The sequence below is a fragment of the Phyllostomus hastatus genome, unplaced genomic scaffold (assembly GCF_019186645.2).
Source record: "Phyllostomus hastatus isolate PE091 unplaced genomic scaffold, TTU_PhHast_1.1 phas_contig_468, whole genome shotgun sequence".
NCBI classification, from domain to species: domain Eukaryota; kingdom Metazoa; phylum Chordata; class Mammalia; order Chiroptera; family Phyllostomidae; genus Phyllostomus; species Phyllostomus hastatus.
In genome coordinates, this window is record NW_025333884.1 from 1,654,356 (window position 1) to 1,679,105 (window position 24,750).

Here is a 24,750-nt window from a genome sequence, read left to right on the forward strand (position 1 = left end):
AGCAAGGTGAAGTTACTACAGGGGGACACCAGGGGAAAGGGCGGGGTCCATTGGTAAGAGTATTTTGGGGTCCCCCCCACACTGATCCCTTCTGTAACAATACTGCATGGTAGAATTTTATGTGGAATCTAAGAAAAAAAATGAAAGTCACAGAAATGGCCTAGAATGGTGATGGTCGCCGGGGGGTAGAGGGATGGGGGTAATGGGGAGAGATTGGTTGAATGATACAACCCTGCAGTTATAAGATGCTTAAGGTTGAGGATCTAATGTATAAGCATGGTGACTATAGTTGACATTTGCTGAGGGAGTAGATCCTTTTTTTTAACTATAAAAAAATGTTCACAATGTGAGGTGATATATGTATTGAATTATTACATTGTGGGGATCCTTTCATAATGTACTTCTATAGATATTTCCAGTCATCACATACACTTTAAATGTATTACCATTTATTTGTCAATTATACCTCAGGAAAGCTGAAAAAAAGATGTTGAGCCCTGATTGCTGCAGCTCAGTGGCTTGGGTGGTGCCTGCAGACCAACCTTGTTCAACCTCCAGTTGGAGCAGGAGGCTGGGTGGCTGTCCAGGCCCACAGATTGCTGTTTCTCTCACACTCCAAAGTTTCTCCCTTTCTCCCTCCCTTCCTCCCTCTCTAAAAATAAACAGAATATTTTGTTAAACTGTTGACTTTCTTACTCTTTTGGGCCAGGATCCTCTATATCCACACAGACGTTTAGAATAATCATAACTCATTTCAACCACCTTGTGTAAAAGTAAAATACCTTATTTATGATGTCAAGAGCAGGATGGATGTAAATGATATGTTCGAAGGTGCACTAAAGAAAGAAACATTTTTAACATTTGTTCTAGGGTTTTCTAAGTTACACTGCTTCCTTCATTTGCTAGAAAAGTAATTTCAAAAATATGCATTTAGCGCTGAAAGGAAAATGCGAAACTTTTGGTATTTGTTTCTTGGGTTGGTGAATGGTTCCGTTTCCTTTTTGTGTGACCTCCCATTTCGTAATGAATAACTCACACAAGATAAACTATCACAGACGTCGAATAATTCAGGCCCAAGTAGCCTAAAGAAAGCAACAGCATCAAAACGACTTTGCGGTGGTCTGTTGGTCTTTTTGTCGTTTACAGCCACATATACTTTTCAATCACGCTGCGTGATCCTTAAAAAAAATTTTTTTAAAGGGTGGGGGAGGAAAGAAGGAAAAGTAAAGGGGAATGGAGGTTTCGTGCTAATAGTGTCACGACTGAACAGAACCATTATATATACATATTTTTTGAAAGTGGCAACCCAGAGTAAGCGCTACCTTTTCACGAATTCTGGGAAGTGTAGTCCGGAAGCTTTGGGTGGTCGGAGCTACTTCCGCTGTGGGAGGGAGGGGCTCTAGCGGTTGTTCCGGTCGGGGATTCTTAGCGAAGTCCTGGAGCGGTGGACAACCTCAGCGTTTTGCTGCAGGAGAGCGGGATCCCTGAGTGTTTAATATCGTCTAGAAAGTGAGTGAGTGCAGATCCACCGCTCTGTTCCTAGCTTGCCTCGGCTTGAGACCCGTAGATGCGGTCTCGCTGTCTGGGAGGAGACAGGGCGGAAGGCATCTTTGGGTTTGGTCGGCTAGTGGCGTTGGGGATGGGAGGGGTCGCGGTTCTAGGTTTGAGGGTCTGTGCTAGGGTTCCATTGGGTTCTCCCGCCTGCCGGCTTCTAGTGATATAATCTTTTCTATTTTTTTAGGATTTAATTTATTTGTTTTTAGAGAGGAAGGGTGGGAGAAAGAAAGGGAGAGAAACAACCGTGTGTGGTTGCCTCTGGAGCGCCGCCTTACTGGAGACGTGGCCCGCAACCCAGGCGTCTGTTCTGACTAGGAAGGAGACGACACCCTTTGATTTGCAGGGCAGCACTCAATCCACTGAGACACACCCCCCAGGGCAGAGATATTACTGTATTTTTCGCAATATAAGACTCATCGGGCACCTTCCAAATTTAGGAAAAAGCGGGGGTGCATCGTATAGTCCAAATGTATGTTACCTGTCTCACTGTGGGGTGGGGAGCGGCGTCACTGGAGGCAGAAGGGTCGCCTCTGCAGGTAATTGGTGGCGGTACTATTGGGGCTATGCTTCGGGCTTTGGGCTGGTGGGAGGGAGTGTCTCGAAGGCGTGAAGCCAGGCAGGCAGGAAAGGAGTTGCTGCTGCAGCATACTGTAATGCTAGGGAGGAGGGTACAGGCAGTGTGGGCCCGTAAGGAGTAGAAAGCCTGCGGCTGCAGTACGTGCCTCTATCATGTGACTGGAGTTTTCCCCATTAACATAAGCAAATTCCACTGCAGGGTCATCTGCCAATGTGGCCCTGCAGCTGTTGCAAAACTGCAACTCCCATCATGCTTGGACAGGTTGGGATGATGGGAGCTGTAATTTGGCAACAGCTGCAGAGCCACACAGGTTGTACAAAACTGCTGTCCCCATACAAGAGTATTGCACAACCTGTGGCCCTCCAGCAGCAGATCGCCCCCATAACAGTGTCAGCAGCAGATCTCCCCATAACAGTGTGTCATCCACTGATGTTCTCAGTGACAGTGCCCCCATAACTATGAAGGACACAGTGCTGACAGTTCTGTATTACTGTATTTTGTTGTAGAAAGATACGATAGCGTTCCGTAGTCTCCTGCCGAATCTACCGTAATTGTGGAAAGATGTCAAAGCAGAAAAGGATTTCATATAAAATCCCTTTTAAACTGGAGGTACTGAAGTATGCCAAAGAACATGGGAACAGAGCAGCGGAGAGACACTTTGGGCCACCTCCAACCGAAAAAATGATACGGGAATGGAGGAAACAGGAGGATCAACTGCAAAAGACGGACAAAACGAAACAGTGTTTTCGTGGGCATGCTGCAAAGTGGCCACAATTAGAAGCGGATATGAAAGAGTGGATCACACGTCACAGGAACCATGGCTTTTCAGTATCTACAAAACTGATTATATATGAAACCAAACGTCTTGCTGCAGAGAAAGGCATTGAGGACTTCACTGGATCACCATCATGGTGCCACAGATTTCTGAAGAGATGTGGCCTTGCTGTGCGCACCAAAACTAGGACTGTACAAAAAATGCCTATAGAATATGAGTCCAAGTTAGTGTCTTTTCACAAATCTGTACTGGATGCAAGAAAGAAAAATGGATTTGAAATAAGCCAGATTGGGAAGATGGATCGAGTCCCGTTATCCTTTGATGTTCCATCAAACAAGACTGTTGATGTGAAAGGTGCCCAAACCATAACCGTGAAAACCTCAGGGCACGATAAAACACACTAACGGGGGTTGTAAACTCATAATGGAAATATTAGGTTATTTATGTTATTAAATATTTTACCACATTCTTTGCTTCAAATTTTTTTTTTCCTATTTTTGTCCTCTAAAACCTAGGTGCGTCTTATGGTCTGGTGCATCTTATAGTACAAAAAATACGGTATGTTTGTAGAGTTATTTAATTTCTCTGTTTGTCCCCTCCAGAGTGGAGTTGTAATATCACCAGACAGGTGGGCCAGACTCTGCATGTAGCTGGCTGGCAGTGTGTGGTTCTGTTTTGTAAGATTTTATTTATTTTCAGAGAGTGGGGAAGGGAGGGAAAAAGAGAGGGAGAGAAACATCGATGTACGAGAGAAACATCTGTCCTCCGGGGACTCCTGACCTACAGCCCAGGCATATGCCCTGACTGGGGGTCAAACCTGCAACCTATTGGTTTGGACGATGCCAAACCACTGAGCCAAACTGACCAGGCGTCAGAGGGAACACTTAAAATTCAGACACAGCAGGCGTGTGTGCCAGGGCCTGTGTCTCATGTCCTTTCTGTCCTTTGCCACTCCTGTCTCCCCAGGTCGCTTGGACTGGCTCAGAAGGAGCAGGAGAAAATGACCAAATTCCAGGTGAGTGGAGTTTTGACTTTTATCTATTTTTTTAGTTGTTTATTCTGTTACAGTTGTCCCAATTACTTATTCTGATTTTTCTGTTAAAATCTGTTCTCAAAGATTAGACACATCTTTTTTCTCTTCCATGAGGATAAAAAACAGGTGTTTATGTGCCTGTTAGTAGCTTTCATATTGGTTCCACTCCTGTTTTTGTCTTTAAGTTTTGTTTTTAGTTTTGGTTTTATTTTATCATGTCCATTTCACAAATACTAGGGCAGGAATCCCTAGGTATCAGAAAAGTTTTAAAAGCCACATTATTGTACCACTAAGTCAGCTGTTTTCCCCATTTTTTTTAAAGATTTTATTTATTTATTTTTAGATGGAAGGGAGGGAGAGAGAGAGAGAGAGAAAGAAACAACAATGCGCGGTTGCTGGGGGTCATGGCCTGCAACCCAGGCATGTACCCTGACTGGGGATCGAACCTGCGACACTTTGGTTCGCAGCCCGAGCTCAATCCACTGAGCTACGCCAGCCAGGGCTTGTTTTCCCCATTTTATATTTTGTATAGTTACAACCACAGTATCTGTACTCTTTTCAATATTGTTTTTTCACTTAGTTTTATCACTTGAGTTTTTGGTGATTCGCCATTCTTTTTTGTACTTTGTTATGCAAATTGCTTGCCCAGTCCATAGAAGGAACCTAGAGGACTGGCTGTGAAATATAAGGGTTTATTAGGAGTTGAAGTGCACACCTGGCGGGCTGGGGAAATTACCTGAACCCAGGCTTTCCCAGCACAGGGGTATACAGAGTAGAGAAAACAAAGCAGACAAGGTATGCAGGGTGCTTGTTTACAAGCCCTGTGAGCTCAAAGCACTGGCTGTTTTCTCTGCGTATGTTTATACTGTGGGCCCACATCCGAAATAATACCTTTGCCAGAGAGCTGGTCAGACTCCCGAGGTCTCACAGCACAGTTCACTCACAGATGACCTTCACTGTGTTCCACAGGGTGGGAGGTGCAGTTGGAGCTTGGGGAGGGGCTCCTGTTTACACAACCACACGTTGTCTCAGAAGGGGTTCTACTTTTTGTGCACCTTTCAGCAGCTACAAACAGGCATATACACCACTGTGCCTGTGAATAAACTTTGTTTTGATTCTTCAAACTTTTGCATGGGCCTCTAAAAATGAAATATAATTTACTTACTAAAATTACGGATCTTAGGTGTCAAGTTAGTACTAGAGGTATACCCTGTTTTAAAAGTTGAATAATTGCATTAGCCCACCACCCAAAATCAGAAAGAAAACATGTGTCTTTCAAGTCAGTTTCCTCCTCCTGGGAGGCATCTGCTGTTCTGATCTCTCACCACATGATTAGTTTACTTATTTTCAGATTGAATATAAATAACGAGTATGTACAGTATATAATCTTGTACCTGGCTTCTCTCAGTCCACAGTGTTTTCAAGATTGACATACGTTCTATGTATCAATGTGTTGTCCCTTTTTATTGTTGAGATGTATTAGATTTTATGAATATATGACAACCGTGTTTTGGAAGGATAGGCAAAATAATTTTGAAGGATGTTTGGGTCATTTTACGCTTTTGACTGTTATGTAAAAATGTCCTGTGAGTAGCATTCTTGTACAGGTCTTCTTGTGGACATGTATTTTCATGTCACTTGGGTGAACATCTAGAAGTGAAATTACTCAACTTGTCGGGTAGATAAATGTATACAGTTGTCTAACGGGATGGCACAATTTTATCACCCCCCACAGCATCTGAGAGTTTCAGTTGCTCCACATCTTTTCATTGTTTGAGGTAGATCTTTCTTATTTCATCAGCTCTGAGGAAATGACATCTCACTGTGATTATAATTTGTATTTCCTTCATAAAAATGATGTAGAATACTTTGTCATGTGCATTTTCACCATCTGCATATCCTTTGTGAAATGTTTTGAAGTCATTTGCCCATTTTAAACATGGGATTCTAGCCCTGGCTGGTGTGGCTGCTGAGTGGATTGAGTGCTGTCCTGTGGACCAGTTTTGCTGGTTCTATTCCCAGTCAGGGCACATGCCTGGGTTTCAGGTAGGACCCCGGTAGAGGGTGAGTGACAGGCAACCACACATTGATGTTTCTCTCCTTCTCTTTCTCCCTGCCTCCCCCTCTCTCTAAAAATAAATAAATAAAATATTTTTTAAAACAATACATTTTTAGAATCCCTGAAAGAGTCCATCAGAAGTAGGGGGCCATAGAGAGCGACAGTGCAGGGACCGTGACATGAAACAGATGGTCGTTATGTCATAAGAACATTTTCTTAATGTAACATATACATAACATGAAATTTACCACTTTAATAGCTGTTAGGCGTACAATTCAATGTCATTAATTACATTCACAATGTGTGAGTCATCACCACATGTGCAGAACTCTTTTCAGCTTCCTGAACTGAAAGTCTGTACCCATTACACAGGAACTTTTACTCCCCCTCTTCCTAGTGTCTGGCGGCCAACATTTTACATTCTGTCTCTATGCACTTGACTATTCTAGGTACCTCATATAAGTGGAATTATACATGTAATCACGTTTTTGACTGGCTCATGTCAGCATAATATCTTCATGTTCATCCATCTGACAAGGATTTATCTTATTTAGTATTTTATTGTATTTCATTATTTTATTATTAGTTTAACTTTTTTTAGAGAGTGGGGAATGGAGCAGAAAAGAGAAGGAGAGAAACATCGATGTGCAAGAGAAACGTCAGTGTGTGGTTACCCCTTCCAGGCCCTCAACCAGGGACCCAGCTGGCAATGCAGACATGCACCCTGACCAAACATCGAACCAGTCACCTTTATGTTCACAGGTGGGCACGCAACCCACTGAGTCACACCAGTCAGAACATTTTTAAATTTTTTTTTGTTCTCACCTAAGAGTGTGTTTTTATTGAGTTTAGAGAAGGAAAGGGACGAAGGGAGGAGGAAAGAGAGGAAGAGAGAAAGAAACACTGATCTGTTTCCTGTTGACTCCTGCATGCAGTCTGACGGGGCAGTGAACCCACAACCTCTTGGTGTAGCGGGGGGACACTCCAACCAGCTGAGCCACTCAGCAAGGGCATCTGATAAGGATTTTATGAAGCAACTATTGTAAAAATATTTCAGCAAGCACTTATACAAATGAAATAAAAACAGAAAATCTTAGAAAAGAAATAGAAAATATACAGTAGAACTGAATGGAAATTTTAGAACTGAAAAATATGGTAAATGAAATGTAAAAAACTAAAACAATGGACTCAACAGCAAAATGAAGGGAAAGAGGAAACACCTTGAAGATAGACTAATAGAAATATTTAATATGAATAAAAGAAAAATAGACTGAGAAAAAGTAATCAGGACCTCAGGGATCCATGGGACTGTAACAAAGGATCTAATATTCTTGTTATCTGGGTCCCAGGACGAGAGGAAGAAGAGGGTGAGACTGAAGAAGTTCTTGAAGAAATATGGTGGAAAATATTTGTAACTTGGGAGAGAAATAAACCTACAGATTCATGAAACTAAGTGAACTCTGAGTAGAGGAAAGCCAAAGCAATTACACTAAGACATTTTACAGTTAAACTTCTGAAAACTAACAAGAAAGAGAAAACCTTGAAAGCAGTAAAGGAAAAACAATTAAAATGACAGTGAATTTCTTATCAGAAAGAAATTGACTAATTTTGAAGTGCTGAAAGAAAGCAGTTTCAACTCAGAATTCTTTTTCTAGTTAGAATGTCCTTGGGGAGTAAAGGGGAAATCAGGACATTTATAGATGAAGGAAATCAAGTGTATTTGTCACTAGTAGACTTTCGCTAAAAGAATAGCTAAAGAAATGAAGCAAAAATCATAGCATTTTCTGATGTATAATTTTTAGATAATTTTTATTTTAGAGAGAGGGGAAGGGGCAGAAAAAGGAGAGAAACATGGATGCGAGACAGAGATGTTCATCAGTGGCATTTAAGACAATTATAGTTGTGGTAGGGTAAAGGCACTTAAAGAGAAGTAAGGTTTCTACTTTCATTGGGACTGGTAACATAACAGTAGGCTGTTATGTGTAAGTAATGTAATTCTTATACCAAATGCTAAAATTATAAAAGATATACCATAAGACATTATAGATAAATCAAAATGCAGTTTTAAAAATGGTCAAGTAACATGCAGGAAAGTAGGGGAAATGAAAGGAAAAAGAATAAAATGGCAAACTCAAGTCCTAACGTAAGTAATTCATTAAAGGTAAATGGCCTAAATATTCCCATTAAAATACAGGGATTTGAATTGTGATTAAAAAAATATGACCCAACTGGCCCTGACCAGTGTAGCTTGGTTGGAGCATTGTCCTACACCGAAAGGTTGCAGGTTTGATTGGTGGTCAGGGCACATAATCAGGTTGTCAGTTCAGTCCCAAGTCAAAATGTGTACAGGAGGCAACTGATTGATGTTTTCTCTCCCATGCTGATGTTTCTCCCCACGCCTTCCTGTCTCTCCCTCTCTCTCTCTCTGTCTCTCTGTCTCTCTCTCTCTCTCTCTCTCAAAGCAATGGATAAAGCGCTCTCATAAAGTGACTCAATGATACATTATGAGAAACTCACTTTAAATATAATGGTATAAAAAGGTTATAAATAAAAGGAGGGAAAAAGATGTATCATGCAAACATGAGAAGAAAGTAGAGGTGACTATACAAACGTAATCCTGCTCTTACCATGCCAATCACATTGAGAACAGCTGACACTCATCGAGGACCTCTTGTGTGCCAGGTGTACAGACTCTGAGGCAGCGCTGTGCAGCAGAACTTCTGCCGTGATGGAAATGTTCTGTATTGTGCTGTGTAACGTGGTAGCCACAGGCCACATGTGGCTCTGGAGCATTTGAAATGTTCTGCAGCAACCATGGGAGAGAATTTTTAATTTTACGTAATTTTAACATTATGTTTCCATAGCCACATGTGAGTACCGGCTTCTGAGTTGCACAGGAAGTTATAGGAACTTTATGTCTATTCATTCATTGGTATGTATAAGAGTTTCCTGTGATGAGCAGCATCACACAGATGAGGAGGTAGATGAAGGGGGTTTTTGGTCTAAGATCATGCAGCTTGTGAGGGGTGCACAGCTTTGGGATTTAAACCAAAGGATTCTTTCAGGGAAATCTGTACACCTTGTCTCTTTGAATACTGTCATCAGTAGTGTCACAGACAGGTGGTATGTGCCTTGAGAGCACGGAGGGCCAATGTCATAGCTCCTGTGGAGGGGTGACCTATTGGTTTGTCAAATTTTAACAAAGTGAACAGTACCCAGGCTCAGGGAATGCATGAGTGAGAAAGGAAGGATTAATCTACCAGACCCTGTTGGGAGTAAATTGACCTAACAATTCTGGAACAATTTGGTAGTATTAATCATCATATAGAGTGTGTAACCCCCATAATTCAAGAGTTAACAGCTCCAGGGTGCTTACTGTAGGAATACCCACAAATGACACCAAGTGAAGTTAACAGGAATTATTTTTTAATTGCACATATTTTGATGGGACTTGGGAAATTAATGTATGAAATGGACATGCTGGTTTGGGAGCAGGAGGACACTACCTAAGGGAGACTCAAGGCTCTGTGAATCCAGAGTAACTTCCCACCCATCCTCCCTGCCCACTCAGTGCTGCCCTCATCCCAGTGGAGGCTGGTTGCAACATTGAGGTTGACTGTGTTTGGTGTTGTAGGAGGCTGTGACATTCAAGGACGTGGCTGTCATCTTCACAGAGGAGGAGCTGAGGCTGCTGGACCCTTCCCAAAGGATGCTGTACCGAGAAGTGACCCTGGAGAACCTCAGGAACCTGGTCTCTGTGGGTGAGGACACATGCCCTTTGTAACTGAATGTCAACTCACAAGAGTATTTATTTTATTTCATTTCATTTCATTTCATTTCATTTCATTTCATTTCATTTCATTTCATTTATTTTATTTTATTTTATTTTATTTTTTAAATTATATTTTATTGATTGTACTATTCCAGTTGTCCCAGTTTTATGCCCTTTCCTCCCTCCACACAGCACACCCCACTGTCTTAGCCTATTTCCCACCATTGTTCATGTGCATGGGTCACGCTTAAATGTTCTTTGGCTACTCCTTTCCTACACTGTTCTTTGTGTCCCTATGGCTATTCTATAACAACTTATTTGCACCCTCCACTGGAGACCCAGCCTGCAATCCAGGCATGCACCCCAGACCAGCAATCGAACTGACGACCCCCTGATTTGCAGCCTGGCACTCAATCCACCTAGCCATACTACCCAGGGCTACTTAATTTTTTTTTAGATTCAATTACTGATTAATATGTATTTTTTACTTTTTATTCTTCATAGTTTTGATCTTATTTTTCTTAAATCACTTTAACATTTCATATAAAAGTTGCTAGGTGGTGATGAACTCCTTTAATTTCTTCTTCTCAGGGAAGCTCTTTATCTGCCTCTCAATTCTAAATGACGTTTCTGCTGGGTAGAGCAATCTTGGTTGTAGTTTCTTGCTTTTCATGACTGTGAATATTTTTTGCCAATCCTGTGTAGCCTGCAAAGTTTCTTTTGAGAAACCAGCTGACAATCTTATAGGAGCTCCCCTGTAGGTAACTTAACTGCTCTTCTCTTGCAGCTTTTAAGATTCTCTCTTTATCTTTAACCTGTTGTGTTTTAGTATATGATTTGTTTTGAGGTGGTCCTCTTTGCATCCATCTTGTTTGTGACTCTCTGTGCTTCTTGGACTTTCATGTCTATTTCCCTCACCAAATTAGGGAAGTTTAGTTCCCTTCTTTTTCAAATAGATTTCCAATTTCTTGGTCTTTCTCTTCTCTTTTTGGCACCCCCATGATGCAAATGTTGGAACACTTGAAGTTGTCCTACAGGCCACTTACAGTATCCTCAGTTATTTGGAGTCCTTTCTCATCTTGTTGTTCTGATTGGTTGTGTTTTGATTCCTTATGTTCCAAATCATTGACTTGATTCTCAGCTTCATCCACTTTGTTGTTGTTTCCATATAAATTGTTCTTTATTTCAATTAATGTATCCTTCATTTCTGCCCAGATCTTTTTCATGCTGCTGAGGTCCTCAACCAGTTTTTTGAGCATCCTTACAACCTGCGTTTTCAACTCTGCATCTGGTAAATTGCTTATCTCCATTTTGTGTAATATTTTTTCTAGAGTTTTGACCTATTTGTTCATTTGCACCATGTTTCTTTGTGTGCATCCTCTCTGAGTTTTTTTCTGTGTATTAGGGAGAGCTGCTATGACTCCCTATGCTGCTACTGTGGCCTAAAATAGTAGGTTTCCTTTAACGTCCAGTGGCACAGTTTCCCTTATCGCCCAAGCTGAATACTTGAGATGCACTCTTCATGTGGCCTGAGAACCCCCTTGTCTTGTAGTTGAGCCTTGGTTGCTGTTGCAGGTCAGTGGCAGGGATTTACGCAGGCCAGTCAGCTGCAAGGCTTGGCTATGACCACTGATCACCAATATCTGCACTTCTGGCATACCAGCTGTGTAGGGTCAGGGTGTTGGTGCTCCCACGTGGTCTGTAGCTGTGCACTGGGTGCGCTGGCCCCAGGGTTTCCCAGGTGGTGTAGGCCAAAGTCAGTCCCCACCTCTGTTTTGCCCAGGTCCAACCCTGCCTGGGCTATAGAGCAAACAGTGATGGCTGCTGCTTGTGTTCGGCTTGGAAACTCCCAGGCAAAGCCAAGCTCTGAATTTAGGCTGGCTGCTGCTGGTGTTGTGCCTGGGGCTCTTAGCAAAAGGGACTGTCGCTAGGGGCTCGCTGAGGCCAGGAATTACTTCTTTGGAAGGATTTAGAAAGTTGTGAGGGATGAGCCGAGACCAGTCATTCACATGGAGAAGCTACTGTTAACAGCTGTAAGTTGGATGGGACAGAATCTCTGGATTCTCCAGGGTGGGCAAATGGTGGTAGGCAGGTTGATGGAGTCTCAGATATGGCACCTGGCTGCTAGCTCTCTGGCTCTTCCCACCATTCTGTCTGGGCAAAAGCTGTGTCCCAGCTCTTGCCTTGATGCCAAACACTTTTCTTTGTCCCTGTATTACACTGGTGCCTTTCAGGCTACTACCCCAGTGCTGGATCTCAGAGGGAATTGTTCTGAGTAAAGTCATATGTGGGTTCTTCAAGAGGAGCTGCTTGAGCCTTCAGCAGTTTTTCCCACCAACTCAATCCCTGATGGTGTTTGCAGCTAGAAGTTATGGGGTCTTATTTTCCTGGCAGTGTAACCCTGGTTGGGGGCGCCTAGTGTCCGAGTGGGACTCCCCACTCCCAACATTACCTTCCTCATTATTTCATCCCTCACATGTGGATGTGGGAGGAGTCCTTTTTGTGTCTCCGCCTCTTCTACCAATCTGGATGGATGTGGTTCCTTTTAATTTGTGGTAGTCAGAGGTCCATTCAATTCAATTTCTGATGATTCTGAGTAATGGTTTTTTTATGATATAGTTGTAATTTTGATGTGGTTGTAAGTGGAGGCGATGTGTGTTTACTTATGCCAGCATCTTGACTGTAGTTCTCAGGAGTATTTTGGTTTCAAATGTTTAAGAATTTCAGACTCTTGAAATATGTCCCTGAACCTGGAGATCTAAATTTCCTAATTCCTATTGGATGTATTATCTTTTTTTTAAGATTTTATTTATTTATTTTTAGAGAGGGAAGGGAGGGAGAAAGAGAGAGAGAGAGAAACACCAATATGTGGTTGCTGGGGGCCATGGCCTGCAACCCAGGCATGTGACCCGACTGGGAATTGAACCTGTGATGCTTTGATTCGCAGCCCACGCTCAATCCACTGAGCAACGCCAGCCAGGGCTTGGATGTATTATCTTTACCTTTTGTTTTTTTGCCAATTGCGGTTGTGGTACCTTGGTGTTAAAATGGGTTGGTAAGTTACATCATTATTCTATGGAATAAAATAGAGTAAATTTCCTTGTAGGAATAGCATTTGTGCAACCAAAATGGTGAGTAAATCCATAAAGGATGCTCATTTGATCCCCTGTTGTATTCATAACAGCAGGTTGCAGTTGGAATTTGGAGAAATACTCTTTAGAACACATGAGGGTCATAGTAATTTAATTCAATTTTTTTTTTAGTGTATCCAGCATTTACTTTTCACAGGATAGCAGTCCTTGGAATTGGATAGGATATTTACTTGGGGAGAGAGGAGAAGCTTTAGATGACAGAGTCAGACCCCAAGGAGGTGGGTGTTCAGTTGAGAAGCAGGCAGCTCCAAGTCCTCCCAGAGCACAGGCCAGTGCTGTCCTTCTCCCTGCCACCAGAGTGGCCGCCCTGGCCCAAGCCTCCAGCTTTCCTGACTCCACTTCCTCACAACAGCTTCTCACTGCCCCCTGCGTGTGCATGTGCCTTTCTGTGGTCAGTTCTCCAACAGCAGGCAGGTCAGGTCACTTCTCTGTTTGTCCTTGCAGGCCGTCCCATCCCACTCATACAGTCCAACATCCTCCTTGTGGCCCCCAGGGTCGTGCCTGATCTGGCTCCCCATGCCCTCTCTGTTTGGGTTTCCTGTCCTTAGCCTTCCCGTGACACTGTGTTGCTGCTTCCTGTGTTTCTGACCTGCGCACTATGCCTGTGCCTCAAGGATTCTGCCTTGCTCATCCATTTTCTGCCCTGTGGGCTGTCCTGGTTCCTGCCTCTGCCCTGTCTGCTCCAATGTCACCTCATCACAGACGCCTGCTCTGACCAGTCTGCTTAAAAACTCAAGCCCCCTCCTCTGCCTTGTTTTCTGACGCATCATTAATTGTCAGCTGTTGTAGTAATGGATTCTATTTTGTTTACTTGTTTATGGCCTGTCTCCCCATTACTGTGTAACATTGGGAGAGCCAGAGTTGTTAACTGTTTTCTTTATTGCTGTGTACCAGGTGCCTCTGAGAGACTTAATGCATAGGGTACGTTCATCCACTGCTTTTTTGATGAGACAGTGAGTTAATTAATGGATGGATAGGTAGTCCCACTTTAATGGTCGTGAAAAGTCACAGCTTATCCTATCCAGTGGTCTCTGTGTTGCCATTGTGAGCTCTGCCGCATCCATTTACCTGGTAACATCCTCCGTGCTGGCCTGCTTTCTCCTCCCTTGCCTTCTCTCATTGTCCCTTTATTCACCCCCTCCTTCCTGTATTTATGTTTACTGTGTACATCCCTCAGGTAAACGCAGCCTAAAATACAGTAATGATACTCACCCCTATTCCATATCAGTACCAAAAATTAAGAACTAAATCTGACAAAATCCCTAGGAAAATGCAGCTGAGGCTCTGCCTGTTGTGAATAGTGGGGGACAGTTTTCTCTTTTTGTCATTTCTGTTGTTGTGTCTTCATGGTTCACAAAGGTTCCCAGCCTTCAGGAAGGCTGGATGCCAGCTCTGTGTGATTTGCTACCCCACACCTTTTTTTTTTTTTTTTTACAGATGTGCCTTCCTTGGGCATTACAAACCCAGTTACAACTGGTGTCTGTTCTTTTCTTACCAGGGAGTATGTTGCCTTTTTGCTTTTTGTTTTTGTTTTTTTTGTGTGTTGTTTTGTTTTTTGTTTTGTTTTTTTTTCTTTGGTCCTCGTGAGGACATTGAGAAGGGAAGTATAAATCAGTTTCCTCCCATCTATATCTGGAGCAGGATTTGAGGACTGAACCCTCAAACCTGCTATATGCTCTCACTAGGATTCAGTCTCACAACCTCTCAGTTATGGGACATCACTCCAACCAACTGAGCCACCCAGCCTGGTCCTGTTGTTTTTGTTTTTTTGTTTTAAAGGAAGAAAAATTTGTTGTTGTTTTATTGTTATTTATTTATTGCTTGATTTGAGAATGAGAGAGACATTTAGATATTGATTTGTTGTTCCACTTATGTATGCATTCATTTGTTCATTCTTGTATGTGCCCTCACTGTGGAGTCAACCCTCAACCTTCATATGGGAGAACACTCTAGCCTACTGAACTACCCGGCGAGGGCTGTTTCATCTTCTGGAATAAATCTTTTATTTTGGAATTTTGAGCCACCTTTTTATTGTAATATATACAAAAAACAGGAGTACACACCTTTGTGAATTTTCAGGGAGTGAAATGACTTTATATTTCAGTTGTTTTTATTAAGGTAGCATTTATAGATTCTCATCTCAAGCATGCCATTTGATGAGTTTTGGCTAATGGATGTACATCTGTCTGTCACTCACACCCCTCTGAAAAATGACTAAATATTACAGCATATTGTACCTGTATCTTCCTTCTTAAAAGTTCTTTTGGAAATATCAGAACAGCCCCAGATTTTGTGTGTCTTCTGTCCACATCTTTGCCCCCTCTCTACCTGTGACGAATATCTTTCTGGCCTTGCTACACTGCACAGATTCTCACACTACAGGCTTTCTTCTTTCTCCAGGAGTCCTATAAACAAATGCTCACAGAGAATGGTGCTAGGTGGGTCTCACTGTCTTCACTCTTCCTGGAGACAGCCTGAAATTAGAGGAAAAAAGCCAGTTTGACTAAAGAATTATTTCACAACATTGTTACCCATATGATGAACGCCTGCCCTAATTATAATTTTCATGGTACTTTCAGCAGTTATCTCTACCTGTATAACAAACTACTCTTAAACTTAGCAGCTTACAAGAATAAGCATGTATTTATACTTCTGAGAGTCAGAAATCTGGAGGCAGCTTAGGTGGGTGATTGTGGGTCAGGATCTCATCAAGTTCATGTTAAAGAGTCCACAAGAGCTCCATGTCTTTGCAAGCTTAATGGCACTGAAGTATTGGCTTCCAGGATGGACTCGTTCACATGGGTGTTGGCAGAAGACCTCAGTTCCTTGCCAGAGGGCCTGTCCTGTGGGCTTCCTGGCTGTCCTCAAAGCATGGCATGGCAGCTGGTTTCTTCCACCCAAGTGGGTGGAAGGCAGAAACCACAATGTCTTTTATGCTCTAACCTTGGAAGTGATGTACTCTCACTTCTGGAGATTTTTAAAATCCTCCCGAGAGGATACATTTATTGATTTTTGGGATAGAGAGAGAAACATCTTTCTGTTGCCTCCAGTACATACCCTGACTGGAAATCAAACCAACAGCCTCTCAGTGTATGGGATGATGCTGCAACCAACTGAGCCACCCGGCAAGGGCACTTTTGCCATATTCTGTTGGCTTCACAGAGTACTTTTGATACATTATGGGAAGGCATTTGATACTATCTGTATGTCAGCAGGAAGGATCATTGGTGATCATCCTGAATGGTGGTTACCACCACATCTTTTCCTATGTACAAATGCATATCTAGTGTACAAAACCTGGAAGATGTTGTTAGTCATTGGTCATCATCAGAACATTCAGCTAAACTAAGTGGCAGCAATTATCATGGGACATTTTACTCTCCCATCAGATGTGTCAGTCATGGGTTTGAGGTTTCTAGTTTTTTCTACTTAGAACAACCACCATTTTGCTGAGAGTATCACCTTGTGTATACACATATTTCTGCTTTTGACCTAGTACACAAGTCTTGGTATAGTTCCAAACTAGTCTCTGAGTGGACAGCAACCTACTCATCACCTCTATGTTTCCTTACACATTAGAAAGTCTATGGTGAAAGCCAAGCTGATTGAGTAAGGTCTCTCGGGGTGGTTGACCTGTGAAATATTTTTATGTCTGAACAGGCATTTTCTTATCCTACTTGTCACATTTGTATTCTCCTTATCTTTCCAGGACACTGGAACCAAAATGAGGTAGAGAGTCTTCAAGAAGTTGCATTAAGGTACCTTTTACATGAAGACCTTGTGTGCTGGCAAATATGGGACCAACTTCTGAGTAAGTTATCCGGAAATCAAGACTTGATAATAAGCCTGCGAGGCAAGAAGTCAGATTTGCCAAAACAAGGTGATTCCTCCTGTCAGTTGTGTGCAGGAGAATCTACTCAGATTTCAGAAGTGGAGAAAGATGTAATAAAAGTTCAATGGGAAGTTCAGAGTTTCAATAGTATAAAAAAAGACTTTCCCATGAAAACCATCCACAATTGCCAGAAGAAAGTGTATCTGAGAGAGTCACAGAATGATCAGAGTAGTTCTCAGCACGGTGACCACAAATGTAAACTGTGTGAGTGTGAGCACTGTGTTAGGAGAAGGACCTCTGGTCTCCACAGTGATGATCAGGAAGTGAGGGAAGGTAAGACATCTTATAGCCACAAGAATTGCCTGAAAGACTTTGTGAAGCCATCATTCCAGCAAAATGTAATCCACTCAGAAGAGCACACCTCTCCTGAAAATGGAAAAGGCATCAGCCTTAGCCCCAGACTTGAGTTTCATCAGCAATTGCACCTGGGAGCAAAATCTCATATATATAGTGAGTTTGGGGAGTGTGAGAGGTTTAGCTCAGAGGTCTGCACTCATCAAGGTGTTCACATAGAAGAGAAATGCAAAAGGAGTGATGAGTGTGGTCAGGATGTTAGTCAAAGTTCTCATCATGAAATTCATCAACGAGTTTACACTGGAGCGAAACACTATAAATATGTCCTGTGTAGGAAAAGCATGAGTCAGAATTCATGTCTTCACTATCATCAGCAAGTTCACCTTGGACAGGAACCCTACAAATGTGCTGTGGGTGGGAAGAGCCTCAGTCAGACCTGCAGTCTTCAATCTCACCAGCGACTCCACAGTGGAGAGAAAATCAAGAAATGTGATGAGTGTGGGAAGAGCTTCAATCGGAGTTCAAAACTTCAAATTCATCAGCGAGTCCACACTGGAGAGAAACCTTACAAATGTCCTGTGTGCGGGAAGAGCTTCAGTTATACCTCTGGTCTTCAAGCTCATCGGCGACTGCACACTGGAGAGAAACCCTACAAATGTGCTGTGTGTGGGAGGAACTTCAATTATACTTCCAGTCTTCACACTCATCAGCGAGTCCACACGGGAGAAGAACGCTACAAATGTGGTGTGTGCGGCAAGAACTTCAGTCGGAGTTCATATCTTCAAGATCATCAGCGAGTTCACACTGGACAGGAACCTTACAAATGTGTCGTGTGTGGGAAGAGCTTCAGTTTGATGTGCAGTCTTCAAGCTCATCAGCAAGTCCACTCTGGAGAGAAACCCTATAAATGTGCTGTGTGTGGGAAGCGTTTTGCTCGGGGTTCAAACCTTCAAGCTCATCAGCGAAACCACACTGGAGAGAAACCCTACGAATGTGCTGTGTGTGGGAAGAGCTTCAGTTATACCTCCGGCCTTCACACTCATCAGCGACTCCACACAGGAGGTGAACGCTACAAATGTGGTGTGTGTGGGAAGAACTTCAGTCGGAGTTCATATCTTCATGATCATCAGCGAGTTCACACTGGACAGGAACCTTACAAATGTGTCGTGTGTGGGAAGAGATTCAGTCAGACGTCCAGTCTTCAAGCTCATCAGCAAGTCCACATTGGAGAGAAACCCTGGAAATGTGCTGTGTGTGGGAAGAGTTTCAGTCGAAGTTCATACCTTCAAGTTCATCAGCGAAACCACACCGGAGAGAAACCTTACAAATGTTCTGTATGTGGAAAGAACTTCAGTCATACCTCCAGTCTTAAACATCATCAGAGACTCCACAGTGGAGAGAAAATCAACAAATGTTCTGAGTGTGGGAAGAGCTTCAGTTATATCTCCATTCTTCAAATTCACATGCGAGTTCACACTGGAGAGAAACCCTACAAATGTACTGTGTGTGGGAAGTGCTTTAGTCGGAGTTCACATCTTCAAGATCATCACCGAGTGCACACTGGAGAGAAACCCTACAAATGTACTGTGTGTGGGAAGAACTTCAGTCGGAGTTCATATCTTCAAGATCATCACCGAGTTCACACTGGACAGGAAGCTTACAAATGTGCCATGTGTGGGAAGAGTTTTAGTCAGACATCCAGTCTTCACGCTCATCAGCGAGTCCACACTGGAGAGAAACCCTATAAATGTGCTGTGTGTGGGAAGAGCTTCAGATGGTGTAAAGATCTTCAAGTTCATCAGCGAGTCCACACTGGAGAGAAACCCTACAAATGTGCTGTGTGTGGGAAGAGTTTCAGTAGGCGTTCATATCTTCAGGATCATCACCGTGTCCACACTGGAGAGAAACCCTACAAATGTGCTGTCTGTGGGAAGAGCTTCAGTAGGAAGCCAGATCTTAAAGTTCATGAGCGAATTCACACTGGAGAGAAACCCTACAAATGTCCTGTGTGTGGGAAGAGCTTCAGTCAGAGCTCTGGTCTTCAAGTTCATCAGCATGTCCACACTGCTGAGAAACCCTACAAATGTTCTGTGTGTGGGAAGAGCTTTAGTCACAATTCTGGACTTCAAGTTCATCAGCGAATACACACTGGAGAGAAACCTTATAAATGTGATTTGTGTGGGATGAGGTTCATTCGTATGTCCAGTCTTCAAGCTCATCAAGGAGTCCACACTGGAGAGAAACCCCACAAATGTGCTGTGTGTGGGAAGAGCTTCAGTCGGAATTCATATCTTCAAGTTCATCAGCGACTTCACACTGGAGAGAAACTCTACAAATGTGAGGTGTGTGGGAAGAGCTTCACTCAGAGTTCCTATCTTCAAGGTCATCAGAGAGTCCACACTGGAGAGAAACCCTACAAATGTGCTGTGTGTGGGAAGAGCTTCAGTCGGAGTTCACATCTTCAAGTTCATCACCAGGTTCACAATGGAGAGAAACCCTAAAAATGTGCTGTGTGTGGGAAGAGCTTTAGCTGAAGGTCAGACCTTAAAGTTCATCAGCAAGTTCACACTAGAGAGAAACCCTACGCATGTGCTGTGTGGGAAGAGCTTCAGTCGGAGTTCACATCTTTTTTTTTTTTAAGATTTTACTTATTTATTTTTTTAGAAAGGAAAGGGGAAGGGGGGAGAAACAGAGAGAGAGAAACATCAATGTGTGGTTGCCTCTCACATGGCCCCCACTGGGGACCTGGCCTTCAACCCAGGCATGTGCCCTGACTGGGAATTGAACCTGCGATGCTCTGGTTCACAGCCCTCACTCAATCCACTGAGCTCCACCAGCCAGGTCTCAGAGTTCACATCTTAATGTTCATCAGTGTGTCTACACTGGGAAGAAACCCTGCAAATGGATTTTGTTTGGTAAGATCTTCAATTGGACCCCAGGACTTCAAGCTGATCAGGTCATCCACATATAGAAAAACTGTATAAGTGTAGCATAACTGGTAAAATCTTCAGCCAGTTTTCAAGTCTTGAAGGTGATCGTAGAGTCCACACTGGGCAGAAACTTTACAACTGTTTTAGTTCCGGTAAAGCCTTTAATAAGACTTGTAGCTGCAGGTTCATGAGAAAGTACATAATATTGGGAAGCTCGTCACACCTGGTCAGTGTGTGATAAAAGTGTTCTTCAGAACTTAGACTTTTAACTGTCATCAGAAAACGTTCATAGAAAGAAAAGAGCTATGATCGCTTATACCCAGAATGTACTTTCTTCTGAGGAATTGCAGTTGTGTGGATGTGGGTAGACTTTTTACAGTGGGACAAGTTATTCCAGCATTTTTACCTGCATGTTCTGAGTCAGTCAGGCACATCAGTCCTGTCAGCTGAACCTGCCTTAGGCACTTAACCTTTCGTGGCTCAGGTGTGCCAACACACACACACAAAAAGGCCCAAATGGAAAAACAGATCAAAACCCCAGAACAAATATAACTAAGCAACCAAGAGATAGCCAACCTATCAGATGCACAGTTCAAAACACTGGTAATCAGGATAGTCACATAATTAGTTGAATTTGGGTGCAAATTAGATGAGGAAAATGAAGGCTACGCTGAGGGAAATAAAGGAAAAATATATAGGGAGCCAACAGTTATGGGAAGGAAAATGGGATGCAGATAAACTGTGTGAAACAGAAGGAAGGAAAAAGCATCCAACCAGAAAAGAATGAAGAAACAAGAACTCAAAGAGATGAGGACAGACTTTGGAACCTCCAGGACATCTTCAAATGATCTAACATCCGAATTATAGGGGTACCAGAAGGAGAAGAGGAAGAGTAAGAAATAGAAAACTTATTTGAACAAATAATGAAGGATAACTTTCCCAATCTGGCAAAGAAAAGAGACTTACAGGAAGTCCAGGAAGCTCAGAGAGTCCCAAAGAAGATGGACCCAAGAAGAAACACACCAAAGCACATCATAATTACATTAGCCAAGGTAAAAATGAAGGAGTGAATTCTAGAAGCAGCAAGAGATAAGGGGACAGTAACCTACAAAGGAGTTCCCATAAGGCTGTCAGCTGATTTCTCAAAAGAGACCTTACAGGCAAGAAGGGGCTGGAAAGAAGTATCCCAAGTCATGAAAGGCAAGGACCTACCTCCAAGGTTGCTCTATCCAGCAAAGCTATCGTTTAGAATGGAAGGGCAGATAAAGTACTTCTCAGGTACGGTCAAATTAAAGGAGTTCATCATCCCCAAGCCCTTATTATAGGGAATGTTAAAGGGAGTTATCTAAGAAAAAGAAGATAAAAATATGTACAGTAAAATGATGGCAAACTCACAATAATTAACAACCACACCTAAAACAAAAACAAACAGAACCACAGAACCACAGAAATGGAGATCATAGGGAGGGTTAGCAGCAGGGTAGTGGGAGGAGGAGAGAGGGGAAAAGGTATAGAGAATAAGTAGCATAGATGGTAGGTAGAAAATAGGGGAAGGGCAAGAATAGTGTCAGAAAAGTTGAAGCCAAAGAACTTGTATGTATGACACATGGACATGAACTAATGGAGTGGAATGTGGGTGGGAGGGGGTGTGCAGGTTGGAGGTGAGTTGAAAGGAGGAAAGTCGGACAACTGTTATAGTATAATCAATAAAATATATTTTAAAATTTTGATAATTCTTCAGAGAATGCACAATGGAGAAACCCTATGAGAAATGTAGTATAAGGGTTTTGTTTTATATAGATTTTATTTATTTCTAGAGAAAGAGGAGGGTACGGGGAAAGAGAGGGAGAGAAATGTCAATGTGTGGTTACCTTTCCCATGCTCCCCACTGTGGACCTGACTTGCAACACAGGCATCTTCTCTGACTGGGAATTGAACTAGCAACCCTTTGCTTCACAGTGTGGTGCTCAGTCCACTTATCCACAACAGCCAGGGCAAATGGTTGTATAAGTTTGTATGAATCTTCACGCTCTATAAAGTCTACGCAGGAGAGAAGGTTAAAAGTAAAGACCACCTGGACCTTAGGAAAGGTATATGACGGATTTGACAAAATTTACAACCACAAGAATGTCAGCTCCATGGAAGCAGGAAGTTTATTCACTGCTGAATAACCATGACCACAAACAAGTGCCTAAGCAGTAGTAGGTGCCTGGTGATGTCTCACTTGAGGGAGAGGAAGAGCTATAAAAAATAGTGTAACAATATAAAAATTCTCATGAACCCAACCTCAATTAGTAATAATAAATTGTAGCAGCAAAAGGATTTTTGTAAGAAACTTAAAACTTAATTCAAGGAGCCCTGGGTGGTGTGGCTTGACTGAGTGCTGATCTGGGCAGCAAAGGGTCGCCAGTTCGATTGCCAGTGTAGGACACATGCCTGGGTTGTGGGTGAGGTCTGCAGTAGGGGGTGTGTGAGAGACAACCACCCATGGATATTTGTCTCCCTCTCAATCTCCCTCCCTTCCCCTCTAAAAAGTAAATAAGTAAAATCGTTAGCAAAAATAAACATATTATTTCACTTTTAGTGTGGGGAAGGGAGGGAGAAAGGGAGAGAAACATTGATTGGTTTCCTCCCTCACACGCCCCAACTGGGGACAAAACCCAGAACTGGCCATCTTTCCATCTGAGGACGACACCCAACCAACTGATCCACATCTGTCCGGCCAAGGGAAAGGGACTTTTATAAATGTGCCTTTGTGTTTTGTTGCCTTTTCACCTGGATGCGTGATTAGAAATTGATGTAAATGTTTACATGCTTACAATTTCACAAATGTTGAAGGGATCCCCAACAGGGAAAGCTGCAATGGAGAGTGTCAGGCCACAGCTACCTGGGTTTCTGCTTCTAGTGTGCAAACAACCTAAACTCTGAGGTTTAGGAGCAGGAGAAGTCTCTATGAGTGATGATTTTTGCTAATTCTCTGGGGGAAAAGGGAGGCAACATGAATAGAGTCCATCTACAAATGGAGATGCACTTTTGGAGATTATATTTTTACACAGCAGGAGGGAGGGGGAAAGAGAGTGAGAAAAACATCAGTATGTTGTTGCCTCCCATGCACGCCCTAATGGGGACCTGGCCCACAACCCACGCATGTGCCCTGAATAGGAAATGAACAGGCGGCCTTTTGGTTTGCAGTCCACTGAGCTGTGCCAGCCAGGGCCTCTTTTGGAGTTTTCAAAAGCAGCTTTTAGTTGCTAGTGAACTCTTGGAAAAACAGGTGCCTCACCTTGACCCATTTTTGTATGTGTAGCATGTTTTTCCTTAAATTTTTTTATCATTTTTCAGTTACAGTGGACATGCAATATTGCATTAGTTTCAGGAGTACAGTGTAGTTGCTAGACATGTATACACACAGCTTTTGAAGTGATCCCCTGGTAAGTCTCGTACCGACCTGGCACCCTGCATAGTTACTGCAATATTACTGAGTATAGTCCCTGTGCTGCACTTTACAACTGGGTGAATGTTTTGTAACTTTGGACCAGGAACACAGCTGTCTGGCAAGTTGCAGCTGTTTTTGAAATTCTGGCATCACAGACTCTAGTTGCCTGAACCTGTCTTTAGGCTGACCCCAGATTTTGCCTCAGCTGTTTCAGTGCCCCTGCTCATGCTGTGCTGAATTGCAGTGGGATGGGATTGGCCCCCTGAAGAAACCGGCTCAGACTATGTGAGTGCTGTAGATTTAGGGCATCCTACTGGGGGACACTAAACTCTTACAAAATGTCATGATGGTGTCACTTCTGGGTGCATATTTGAAAGAAATGGACACATGTTACCAAAGAAGTATGTACACCCTCATGTTCACTGCAGCATTGTTCACTGGAGCCAACAAATGCAAACGACCTCAGGCTCTGTCATGGATCAGGACGTGGTGCACATATACAATAGGATGGTATTCAGCCCTGAGAAAGAAGGAAATTCTGCCATTTGCAACAACATGCTAAGGGCCTTATGCTAAGTAAGACAAGACAGAGACAAATACCTTATGTTATCTCTTTATGTGGAATTAAAAAAAAAAGGCCTAAAAGCAGAGTAATGGTGGTGACCAGGAAGTGGGGAAATGGAAGAGACATTTAAGGGCAATGCTAGGTAAGTGAGTCCTGAAGACCTGCCGCATGGGATAGTGGTTATGTACAACCACAGTTTAGAAACATTCAGTTTGGTAAGAGGCTAGACCTTGATTATTGCAACACTAGATGAAACTGGGAGATGAGACAGCACTGCTAGCTAAGTCTCTTATGCCAATCACATTGTAAGAAATGTATCAAATCAATATGCTGTACTCCTTCAACAAAATGTCCTATGTCAATAGAGCTCCAGAATTAGTGGAAAAATAACCCATCTTGGATGCAGCTGGGTTCTGTGGGTCCCCTGGAAGCACCCCAAAAAAGGACTTATTGTCTGATGGCACCATCTGAACCTGAGCTGGTGGACAGTGTAAACACAGACACTGGTTGCATGTCTAACTTGGGAGCACTCTCTGCCAGACGAAAACACTTGGACCTTGATAAGGGAAGACTTCATTCAACAAGACGTGTGTTAGGGAGGATGCTCCCATTTCAGAATCTGCAAGTGCCTCCCATTGAACCAGAAAGCAGTTTTCTTCATCAGGCAGGACAAGAAGGGGTAGCAGGGAATGTGTGGGAGAGAAGGCG

General features: G+C 42.9%; 1 protein-coding gene across 1 annotated transcript; it reads left to right on the top strand.

Annotated features, from left to right (window-relative positions):
• The first annotated feature begins 1,392 nt into the window (after positions 1-1,392).
• Positions 1,393-19,853, top strand: LOC123822929 (zinc finger protein 227-like). The gene is made up of 6 exons (XM_045845099.1): positions 1,393-1,509; positions 2,641-3,263; positions 3,425-3,467; positions 3,876-3,924; positions 9,636-9,762; positions 16,635-19,853. Exons 2-6 carry the CDS (start codon positions 2,696-2,698, stop codon positions 19,610-19,612), a joined length of 3,765 nt encoding a protein of 1,254 aa, XP_045701055.1. The 5' UTR covers positions 1,393-1,509; positions 2,641-2,695; the 3' UTR covers positions 19,613-19,853.
• The last annotated feature ends 4,897 nt before the right edge of the window (positions 19,854-24,750 follow it).